This window comes from Triticum aestivum, chromosome 1A (genome assembly GCF_018294505.1).
Source record: "Triticum aestivum cultivar Chinese Spring chromosome 1A, IWGSC CS RefSeq v2.1, whole genome shotgun sequence".
NCBI classification, from domain to species: Eukaryota; Viridiplantae; Streptophyta; class Magnoliopsida; order Poales; family Poaceae; genus Triticum; species Triticum aestivum.
In genome coordinates this window covers 40,998,288-41,010,331 of record NC_057794.1, presented here as the reverse complement: position 1 = coordinate 41,010,331, position 12,044 = coordinate 40,998,288, and the positions used below count along the sequence as shown (strand labels likewise).

The 12,044-nt window shown below is 44.8% G+C and overlaps 1 protein-coding gene across 2 annotated transcripts; it reads left to right on the top strand.

Moving 5' to 3' along the window:
- The first annotated feature begins 6,351 nt into the window (after nt 1–6,351).
- Nucleotides 6,352–10,890, top strand: LOC123188660 (APETALA2-like protein 1). Of its 2 annotated transcripts, XM_044600873.1 has the most exons (9): nt 6,352–7,416; nt 7,536–7,592; nt 7,735–7,822; nt 7,973–8,118; nt 8,429–8,473; nt 8,606–8,709; nt 8,836–8,963; nt 9,335–9,442; nt 10,470–10,890. In XM_044600873.1, the coding sequence occupies exons 1-9, from the start codon at nt 6,818–6,820 to the stop codon at nt 10,725–10,727; spliced, it is 1,533 nt and encodes a 510-aa protein (XP_044456808.1). In that variant the 5' UTR covers nt 6,352–6,817; the 3' UTR covers nt 10,728–10,890. The 2 variants fall into 2 exon arrangements, with proteins under 2 accessions (XP_044456808.1, XP_044456813.1); XM_044600878.1 differs by lacking the exon at nt 8,429–8,473.
- The last annotated feature ends 1,154 nt before the right edge of the window (nt 10,891–12,044 follow it).

Below are 12,044 nucleotides of genomic sequence, written 5' to 3'. Positions count from 1 at the left end.
ATATTAATGGTGTTTGTCTCGTAGTACTAGTAAAGGAGGACATTAACTATCCCTTGCATGCATGCGGGAGTGGAAGCGTTGGCTTGATGTGCATGAGGCTGGTCATAGTGGAGAGTAACTTAGACTAGTAACATACATATGTTACTAGTCTATGTTACTACCTTCATAGTGGGTAGTGTCATAGGTGTGGTAACATAGTTGCCTTCATTTATTATTTTGTAGACTCATTATGCATTGGAAACCGCTATGTGATGGTAACATATTATGTTACTCTATTTGCCTTTCTCCTCATTAACTACTTGCCACATCATCAATTTTGCTTATGTGGCATCTATGTTACTACCTATGTTACTCCCACTATGACCAGCCTGAAAGAAAAAAATACACATTAATTTACATAGCAAACAAAGAGATAAGCTAACTTGCAACATTGACTTAGAAGATATTAACTTTTGTCTTGGTACCTGTAATATAGGTTTGTGGCTTTGTATAAAAAATGAAGAAAGTATCTAGCACTAACTTGATGTTAGATATATCCATTTAAAAGACAAACTTTTTCGGACGGGAGAAATATTTACTAGGAAGACTTCACAGGCACATACTCGTTGGCCATGAGCACGATAAAATGGATCGAACTCTGAAACAAATCGCCTTGTGCAAAGAAAGCGACCGAGCAGACGTTCGCTCCCTATGTATTCAGACGGCCGGCCTAGCCAATACACTATTGATCCTTATTTTTTCGGCTAGTGGTTCTGGCTGCGCCAGCTAGCTAAGGTGGATCGAAAGCAACGTGTGACCAATGGTTGCTGGTGTTTCGCATTCGACTGGTTGGGCTTTCATGCGCACTGTTCACGTGGGCTAAATCCTGCTCTAACTCCGTGGGCTCGACCTAGCTAGAAAGCTTTCTATTTCGGCCGGCGAGCTCTCTACCTGAACTAAATGTATGATCGACATATGTGGTAAGCAATTCAAATTAATTTTAAAAAATAATTAGTGCGTCGCTAATTTCTCAAATAAAAAAGTGTATCGCTAGAACTCGATAGTTTTACGTGATTGTTTTTAGCCGGTAGCTAGTGTTAATCAATGTGTCACTGGTGGTACCCAGCAGTTTTATGTATTTGTCAATGGTACACGTTACACGTGTGAGACTAAAACACAGAGCGTTCACTAGTTTGCTAATGGGTAAACATGCCTTAAGAGTATACCCCGGATAAAATGTACACATGACTAGAATAGCAATGCACACAGTGAAACAGCGTATAACGGTGGTACAGAAGAGAAGTGCAAAAGTGTGGTAGAATTGAAAGCGTCACACAGTCATGTGAAAATGTTCTAGGCATTTAAATTCGATTTTGATTTTTTTCCAGGGGAAATTTGATTTTCATTTAGACGCTCCTTTCCATAACAACAATTTTGGAATTATAAAAACCTTATTTCAAAGGCTAGCATATTTATTGTATAAGCTTAGCTCATTGAACAAATAATGATGTTGCTAAAGTGTAGAAGAAAACAAGATCCCCAAAATTTGAGGTGTGGACCACGAAAAATGAGAACATAGAAAATCAAAAGGTGTTTACTCTTGATCTTATAGAGTGAACGGTTGGTACTTCCATTACTATATTTTGTAGGATTTTTCTTGTTGGGTCCTAACTCAACAAGTGGATTTTGAAAATCCTGAATTGAGTTTAATAAAAAAGTTAAAATTGTATCTTTCTCACCAAGTTATATATTTCCTTTAAGCACATGTTGCACTTTGCACTAAACTAAGTTTAAAATTCTCGGAAACTAACTTAGACATAAGAAAAACTTTTTTTAGAATGAAGATGCAAAAAACGTTCGGCTTTAAATTAATAAAGCCCACACCAGGCTAAGAGTTATACAAAGAGTCGGACATAAAGTGCAGTACATCGACTACAGCCAGAACAAAATGAGGCGATAGAAGGGGACAAGTGGCCCCAATTCCACACAAGAGCGCACAGGCTCCACGAAAACGAAGTCAGTCGATCAGAGAAAGTTGACAGACGATAAGTTGGATACATATGATCTTCTCCATGGCCTCCCGCAAGAGCTCAGCATCCCGCTGCTTCTCAGAGGCATCCATGTGTGAAGAAATAGATGTCATTCGAAAGGGAAGCCCCAGTGTGCTCCTCGTGGTCAGCCACCCTAGGTACTTTGATAGGGAAGCCCCCAAGCTTACAGTTGAGCAAGTCAGCCACCCTTTGGCTTTCTTGACATAAGAAAAACTTAGGCGCCTTAAGATTGCAAAACCGATAAGTGTTCCTCATTTTTAAATTTTTAATGCGCCTGATAGAATTATTTAACGCAAATTTTTGCATGGCCCTAACAACCATCACAATAAACAAGCGTGCTCTTGAAAACAAAATTTACATGGATGTCCTAACAAATGAGCAATAAACGCCAAGCTATATATTGCGGACCTTTTGTGAGGACTTAGGCCATTTCCAACTGCAACCCGCAAAAATCCTCCCGCATTTGTTCGCGGACACGGATGTAGGAGGATGTCATCCAACGCTAGCCACATATATTTCAAACCACATTTTAACTAACCGGATGAAATTCATGAAAAGTGGCCAATATTCATCAAAGTTTGAATAGAAAATAGCACAGCTCATCCATACATGGCATGCAAATTAAGTCTAGTACACCATTGTCTCTAATTCGACTAGACCTGGATGTCCAGTAAGTTTTTCATGAACGGATCATGTCATTCCACACACTCCCCCTTCAGCTTCATCCAACAGTGTGTGCACGTTAATGGTCATCCCTCTGTCCTGTGGTGCATCACGGCAGCGTGTGCGGGCTACATATAATGTGTAGACCAACGTTGAGTGGATGAATCAATCAAATATTTGAGCAAGAGGAAGTAAAACTTACCATCTCTTTCATGTCCGCATGCAATGGCCACCTTGCCTCGAGCTGACTAACCAAGTTGCAAACCTTGATGACGCTGATCTGGATAGCGTGTCAGCGATATCGCAATGACCTCACGTTGCGTGGTTGAATTATGTACATGTCGTAGGACGCAATGTGCTTTCGTGCGTGAAACTTTTCATGCACTTGCTCCCAGGAGGGCTCCCCTCTGCTCCTGCATATGAAATCCGTGGATACGACCAGCCCCGCATCACACAAGAACTCATCCTTTATGGTCGAGTAGCTCACCATCCTTCGTACTCTAAAAACGACAAAGCGTTTGAAAATAAGCTCAATGGCATTTGATCGAACACCTGTTAGGCGTGGTGTCCGGCATTGGAGGTCATCGACAGGGGGCGGAGTGTACCTGGGTACAAACGACTCCAGGGTGGAAAGCTCCATCGAAACGGCGACCGGGCGCGGCGGTGCTGGTTGCGAACGTTCTGACAATGCCTCTGTAGCGGCTGGAGATGAACAACAACGGCGATGGAGGTAGAGAGTGCGGATGCAAAGTAAGGGGGTGAAGGGGCGGAGTGGAAGGAAATGAGACCGGAAGGGGGGATTGGGTGGGCCGGGGATGTCGGAGTCCTATGTTTCGGGTGTCCGGACTCCCGCAAACCCCTCACACATTTGTCTTCAATTTGCGGGAGAAATCGCGTCCGAACCATCCTGCGGACCGATACACGGGCTTCCGCAGTCCGGACAGTGCGATTCGGACGATTGCGGGAGGTTTGCCAGTCCGCCTTGAAGATGCCATTATAAACATAGTGGATATGTTTTTATTTTATTGGGCTTATTTGACGGTGTGCACCCATCATTTTACCATTTGCAACGAACAACTTTGTTGCGACTGTCATTTAGATGAACTTATTTTCGCCAGTATTTTTCTTCCTTTCTAAAAATGCTTTAATCTCCTGGACGAATCCGACGGCCGGAAACCTAGGCATAGGTAGCTCCGAGAGTACTACGTGGGATGGATCGACACGATCGAATCATGGGGGGCGATGAGCTGTCCAAGATGCATCAAGTGGCACACGTGGTCCGCCGATGAGGTGTGCACATTCAACCAGTGTGCTCCTCGTGGTCCATTAGTAGAAGGGAACACACACCCAAATAATTTATGCAGGTGTGTAGCCGGCCAACTTAGATCAAATACATATACATACAATACAAAATGTCAGAAATGCGTAGCTAGTAGAGCTCCACGTCGCCCCTGATGATTTCTTTTCTCCCATTTATTCGAAACTACACTCCTCCCCCGTGGTTTCCAATATTCACACATCATGTATGTATGGTCCTGTCGATCCTCTTGGGACATTAGGGTTGGACAGCCCTTGACAGAGTGTGTAACTTAGCTCTGAGCACAATTACCTTTGCACCATGTTAGTTTGATGTAAACCTGGGCATGAGAAGCCCTGTCTAGTGGCCCTAACCCGAAGCCCGGCGGTTGGGCTGGGCTCGGGCTCTGGATTGAGGGCCGACCAGAAAGCTCGAAAGATGGCCAAGATCAGCAAAAAATAGGATTTTGAGGAAATGTTTATAGTACTCCATCCGATCCAAAGTAAATGTTCACTCCATCCTGAGTGAGCACAATATTTATTTACATAAAAAATAATTACAACAATTAAAATAATATTATAAATAGAAATTTGTGATGTTTATTTATCTGGGGCCTATGTTAGGCTCGGGCTCGGGTTTAGTGGAGTGGGGTTTCCTAATGCCCAGACGGGCAAATGTCTTTTCCGTTTTTAAGAAGATTGATGCTTAATTGGGTTTGAATAACTCAAGCCGAGCTAGCTCATTATCCACCAATCTTCTGCTTAATTTGCCTCTTAGTGCTCTTTCATCTTTCGAGTGTTGATAAGAACGTAGATTGGCTTTGGCTTGCTAAAAACGATAAAGTGGTGAGCTGGAAAGATTGCCCGGTTACTATTATGGCCTTAGATTTCGTGGGGTTGGGCCTTCTAAAGGCCAGATCGGCAAATGTGCATTCTATTTTCAAGAACATGATAGCTTAATTGGGTTCGAATAAATCGACTGAGCTAGGTCAATATCCACCTATCATCTACTTAATTCGTCTCTTAATATTCTTCCATCTTCGAATGGTGGATAAGAACTAGACTGGCTTTGGCTTGCCAAGCACATAGAGCTGATGAGGTAGAAAGATTGACCTGCTACGATTATAGCCTTAGGTTTAGCAGGGTCAGGCTTTCTGAAGGTATGATCGGTAAATGTCTCTTCTATTTTTGAAACAAGGAAGCTTAATTGAGTTCGAATAAATCGAGCCAAGGTAGCTCGTTATCCACCCATCGTCTACTTAATCCGCCTCTTAATATTCTTCCATCTTCAAAGGATGGATAAGAACTAGATTGGCTTTGACTAGCCAAGCACGCTAAGCTAATGAGCCGCAAAGATTGATCTGTTACGATTATAGCCTTAGGTTCAGTGGGTTTGGGCTTTCTAAAGGTCTTATCAATAAATGTCTCTTTTTTTAACATGGAAGCTTAATTGAGTTTGAATAAATCAATCCGAGCTAGCTCCTTATCCACCCATCGTCCACTTAATTCGCCTCTTAATGTTCTTCCATCTTCTAAGTGAGGATAAGAACTTAGACGGGCTTTAGCTCGCCAAACACGACAAACTGGTGGGCTGGAAAGATTGGTCCGTTACAATTATAACCTTGGGATCAATGGGATCGTGCTTCTTAAAGGACAGATCGGCAAATGTCTCTTTTATTTTCAAGAACATGAAAGTTTAATTGGGTTTGAATAAATCGATCTGAGCTAGCTCGTTATCCACACATCGCCTACTCAATTCGCCTCTTAATGCTCTTCCATCTAACTGTGGATAGGAACGTAGACGGGTTTTGGCTCGCCAAACACGATAAGCAGATGAGCTGGAAAGGTTGTCCGTTACGATTATAGCCCTAAAGACCCGGTGAAAAGTAATCAAAAGGTGAATTGCGCAGACGATCAAAAAAAACTCGTCGCTAGCCAGTGTCGCATGCAATGCAGAGTATCCGCATGGAACGGCTCTGTATTCTTCTCATCTAATAATTAATTTTTTCTGATTTTCTCAAACAAAATTTTATGAGTGTTCAATAGAATCGTAGAAATGTGGTGGTGGTCTATCTGTAAGACCAATCGACTGTCCTCAAAAGTCTTGAAAACATCATCGAAATTACAAAGTTTATATACTACAATTTTTACTGAAGCAGTAGATAGTTTGAAATAATTGACTTTCTTTCGTTTGCTCCTTATAATTTGCCCCCAACAAAAATACCAAATAAAGCTAGTAGGAGACTTGAGATAACAAAAGGAAGGAAAAAAGGACGCCCAAATGCGGAATGGTTTTAAGGATAACCGGCTGCCACCGGCTACTTCCGGCGACCCCGCTTTCTATATATACCGGCCTCTTTTTCCACCCTCTCCACACACCCTCTCTACTCCGCCCTTTCGTCCCCGTCTCCGGCCGTTTCCCACCGCCGCTCGCCGGAGCTAGCCAAGCTTTTGTTGCATATACCCTTCACTCCAAAAGCTCCCACCTTTCTGACACCGCCGGCCGGATTGGCCGTCCATGTAAAATTGTTCTTCTTGAATCCTGAGGTTAGCTAGCGGCCGTAGGAATAGGATCGTCGCGCCATCTCCGGCGGCGTGTAGGATGCCCGTCCAAGATTGGGACTGAGGCGGCGGCGGCTAAATGTACCGCAAGAACGCGTCGGCACTCACCTGCTTCTACCTGTACCTCCTCTGGTTCTTCTTCCTGAAAAAGTAGCAGAGCAAGCGATCGATCGAGCCGGCGACTCGTGATTGAGATTGTTTGGGTTTGATACATCTATAGGTGTTCTCGTTGATTGATTGGAAGTTTGGAAGTGGTGATCTCGGCGATGGAGCTGGATCTGAACGTGGAGGAGAAGCCGGCGGCGGTGGCGCGGAGCGACTCCGGGACGTCGGAGTCGTCGGTGCTGAACGCGGAGGCGTCCTGCGGCGGGGGCGCCGCGCCGGCCGAGGAGGCCTCCAGCTCGACGCGCCAGCCGGCGCCGGCGCCGCGGGCGGTGCTCGAGTTCAGCATCCTGAGGAGCTCGGCGTCCGCCGAGGGCGAGAACGACGTCGGCGCCGACGACGACGAGGAGGAGGCGACCCCCTCGCCCCCGCCTCCGCCGCCGCGGCACTACTACCAGCACCTGCTGCAGCCGCAACAACTCGTCACCCAAGAGCTGTTCCCAGCCGCGGCCGCCGGCGGCGGTCCGCCGGCGATGCCCGTGCCGCAGCATTGGGCCGAGCTCGGCTTCTTCCGCCCCGCGGCGCCGCCCCCGGACATGAGGATCCTGCAGCTGCAGCAGCAGGCGCACGCGCCGCCCCCGCCGCCGCCGGCGGCCCAGCCGCCGGTGGCCAAGAAGAGCCGCCGCGGCCCGCGCTCCCGCAGCTCGCAGTACCGCGGCGTGACCTTCTACCGCCGCACCGGCCGCTGGGAATCCCATATCTGGTCCGTACACCAATCCCTCCAACCACCCCCAAAAAGAAACCCGATTTTTTCCTCAAATATCACCGACTGATTTTGCAGTTCTTACAAATTTTCTTGCTCCTCTTCATCGCCGAATGCAGGGATTGCGGCAAGCAGGTGTACTTGGGTGGGTTTGACACTGCACATGCTGCTGCAAGGTACGTACAAATTTAATTAAGCACGTACGCAGTACATAATTGTGATGTGATCATCACCTGAACCACCTGTACTGCAACTCTGAAGTTATGTCTCCACTCTGTTCATTTCACCGTGCCAAATTGACCTTGGGATGTTCCGCAGGGCGTACGATCGAGCGGCGATCAAGTTCCGCGGCGTCGACGCCGACATAAACTTCAACCTCAGCGACTACGAGGACGACATGAAGCAGGTGATCAGCAAAGCCACCAACCAGTGTTCCTCATCCAACCAAATTATTCAGATGCAGAGTGCATTAGTACTGTTGTTGAAACTGATGAACTGAAGGAATTCTGAGTTCTGACTCTGTTGTTGTTGTTGTTTGGTGGATGTTCTGGATCAGATGAAGGGCCTGTCCAAGGAGGAGTTCGTGCACGTGCTGCGGCGGCAGAGTACCGGCTTCTCGCGGGGCAGCTCCAAGTACAGAGGCGTCACCCTGCACAAGTGCGGCCGGTGGGAGGCGCGCATGGGCCAGTTCCTCGGCAAGAAGTAAGAACAAATTCCCCTTTCCATTTTGCACCAGTTTTACATTTCTTACTTCATGGCATGTTGCACTGAATGCACTTGTGAAGTTACATATGCATCTCTGGATGTGATTGTGCTGCGGCCTATCTGATCTGAATCTGAATCTCATAAGAGAGAGTCATGATCAGATCAAACAAGATCCCATGATCCATTAGGAATGTATTTTAAGCAGTAGTTCTTAGGTTCAAAATAAGATGCATAGATCAGGAAGAATGAAATGAAATAGTAGTAGGCAGTGGATAGGGAGTTCCTCAAACAACATGCTTGGGTGCAGGTACATATATCTTGGGCTATTCGACAATGAAGTAGAGGCTGCAAGGTTCCTGAGCTTGGATTCTGCCCATTGATGCACAATAAAAAAGTTGTTTCTTTTTTCTCCATCAACCGAAGTACCGACTCGAATCTCTTCTCTTTGTTTCTCTTCTTCTTTTTCTTGTCCCGGAAAAATCAGGGCTTACGACAAGGCGGCGATCAAATGCAATGGTAGAGAGGCCGTGACCAACTTCGAGCCGAGCACCTATGATGCGGAGCTGCTCAATGAAGTTGCTGCTGAAGGTAACAACATGATAAGAAAGTTGATTGTTTTTATTTTTAACCTTGTCATGTCTGTATCTGTAATTTGGCAAAATTCTGCGTTGGCGATTAGCTGATGAACTTGAACTCGATTATTACGATTGGCAGGCGCAGATGTCGACCTCAACTTGAGCATATCTCAACCAACTTCACAAAGTCCCAAAAGGGATAAGAGCAGCCTTGGCCTGCAACTCCACCATGGATCATATGATGGCTCTGAACTAAAGAGACCAAAGGCAAGTACAAATGCTTTCTTTAAAAGATTGGGCAACCAGTCCAATTTCACTGCTGGATTTGTATGGCTATCTGATCCACTATGTGATTAATAATTGAGTTTCACTATCACCATGCTAGTGACTGCAGTATTATGTCCTATCGTAACAAAGTCTTTTTCCTAGTTTACTTCATAGGAACTTCTACAGCTATTGTCAAAATTAAATTTCACCGTCGGCTGACCCGCCGCCCAAACTATATTCACCACACAGTAACATGTTTACTTTTCCTGCCTGACTATGGTTATCTATCTATTTTTCATTCAGAAATTAAATAGCTTGGGAAGATTATTAGTTGACATTCAACTGGAAATAATCTTTTGCGTGTTATGCAGGTCGATGCTCCCCCTGAGATGGTTGCGATCCCTCATCGGTACCCCCTTCTGACCGAGCATCCACCAATCTGGCATGGCCAATCATATCCCCTCTTTTTAAATAATGAGGTGAGGTGATACTAAATTTTAAAGCTCCTTTCACCTAAAATTTTCATGGTGGCTCTGATGACGCCCGATATGGATCGGACCGTACATATTGAGCATGTCGACGCCACTCTGTTTTGCAATCAGAACTGGCTGATGCAGACTGATAGTGCCCTTGCAGCTGTTACTGTTGTACTTAGCGTCAATTAAACATTTTCTCGTGTGGCTGCAGTTATAGCTCAAGTTGGCCTGATTTTCATAGTCCACCCAATCCCTGTTGAGTTCAGAGTCATTAATTCCTAGCACAATTTTCATATGCAGGATCTTGAGTCCTCACAAACTGTCAAATTGGGTAGCACTACTACTAGTCATAGGATATACTCCCTCCGTCCCGAAATAAGTGTCTCAACTTTACAAAGTTGAGACACTTATTTGACGGACGGAGTATATAGTATAAATATGCTTGATTTTTCCTCCTAAAGGAACATCCTAGAGAGTTGACGATTCAGATTTAGCCCACTCCAATAATTTGGTCAATATTCCTTCATGTGGCTAAGAACGTTTTGGTGTTCTATTTTGTATGCTATTATTTATAACAGTATGACCACTGTTCAGAGGTTTTATTTATTTATAGCGAGAAAAGAGATCTGAATCGTACCAATACTATTTTAATAGTATGAGTACATCTCACAGCTTTACTTGGAAGCAAAAGAAAGCTAGCAAGTCGGCACCATATAGTAATAGGATTAGTACACAGTTTGCCATTTGTTTTGAAAATCCAAAATTGGTTTACCATTCTACTTTTCCTAAATTATCCTCTCAGATTCCTCAACTACTAAACTTCAAGAGTATCTTCACATGTGTCATTTTCTTATTTTATTTTTCCTGGAAAGCAAGTTCAACTGGAGTACATATCTACCTCACCTTTATGTCGATCAAAGCGATAGGAATTAGACTGATTCTACAAAAGAAACAAAGAACAATCCAATTTCTGCCAATTTTGTTGAATTTATCCTACATGAGCAAGCTAAATTATTCTTCATTTATGCAGGAAGCAGCCAGAGATCATAGCAGGAGGCCAGAGGTGGCCACAGGGGCTGTTCCAACCTGGGCATGGAGGGTGAGCCACCCTCCTCCAACACAACCCATGCCACTCTTCTCGTCGTCATCGTCCGCTGCAGCATCATCAGGATTCTCCAAAACCGCCGCGGCAGCTGCCCCCGGCGCCCCATCGGCCTCATTCCGGTTCGACCCGATGGCGCCATCATCATCGTCAAGCAACCAACACCACCACCACCACCCCCGCTGAAAAAGAAGCCATACTGTAAATTTTCTGGGAAGCCAGTATCTTTTTGCCCCTCCGGCGTTTCAGCGTTTTCGGTCTTGCGCCGGGGTGGTTTCATGTAGTGGATTGGATTCATGACTGTATTTCCCATGCTGCCCAAAGTGAAATGTCCCTTCTTCTCTGCGCTCTCTGCATCGGCGCATTGGTCCCATAATTCTCGCTGTCAGATACTAACCTCAGCTCATCTCACCATCTGAGATGGATTTATACCATTGTTGTAGACAAACCTGTCACTGAAATTCAGCAGTACCGATACCATAAGATAAGAGGAACCTTTACTTTGGGAATTATTCCAGTCCCTTTTCTTGGATGTCAGTTGGCTCTTGTTTTTGCTCTACAGCCAACCACCACTGCTGAATTGCACTGTTGTTTGTTCTTGCACTGTTACAAGATTTGGCTCTAACGGATGCCAAAGCATCTGGTGCAAGAATATAAATACTTGAGTCTTGAGATAACATCTAAAACAATTATGGACTTCATGATATTGAAAAGAAGTAATCTACATGACTCCTAAATTCTGTAGAATTGCTAGAAAGTATGCCTAGAAATGTCAATTACTAAAAATGGTGATCTCCAATGGAAAAATATCTCTCTGAAATGGATGGTTTCCAAAAAAGTATGAATGGTTACATCAATAAAAATAGCATGGAACAAAAACAGATACTTCAGAAGCACTAGAGCAGTTGGACTATGACAGTTTCCTGTGTAATTTCCTCCAGAACAAATTCAGAACTGTTTGAAGACAGTAGCATGGAGTGACACATGACCTCGTCTGCTGTTAAATCCGACGGGACGCTGCAGTGATTTTGTCAGGTAAAAAGCTTCTCTGTCGGGGATGGTGAAATGTACCCGACGGCATCTGTCGGCGTCGATCGAGTCACTGGTCGGCCAAAAGTTTGGAGAGGGAATCCGTCACGTGAAAGGGCACATGTTTTTGACAGCCTCCCTATGCAGTAGTAAGATCACTGCTAGATAAGATAAAGATTTTTTTTTGAAAGAGATGCATATAGATAGATAGATGCCCTCCAAATATGCGACTGAATCGAGAACCGTGCACACTCGCATGCATTTGTTCCACCAGAGGGCATGTGCGAAACAGATGAATTCGACACGAATTTTCGCAGGAAACAAGTTTACTTTTGCGGGAATTATCAAAACCCTTTGGTCCAAACAGGACTCGGTTTCGTTCCCTTTGAGAAGAAAGAACTGGAAGATGCATGCATGCTACTAGATCTACTGCCACCCTCCAATCACATGATTGTATTACTTTTGTTTACTTGC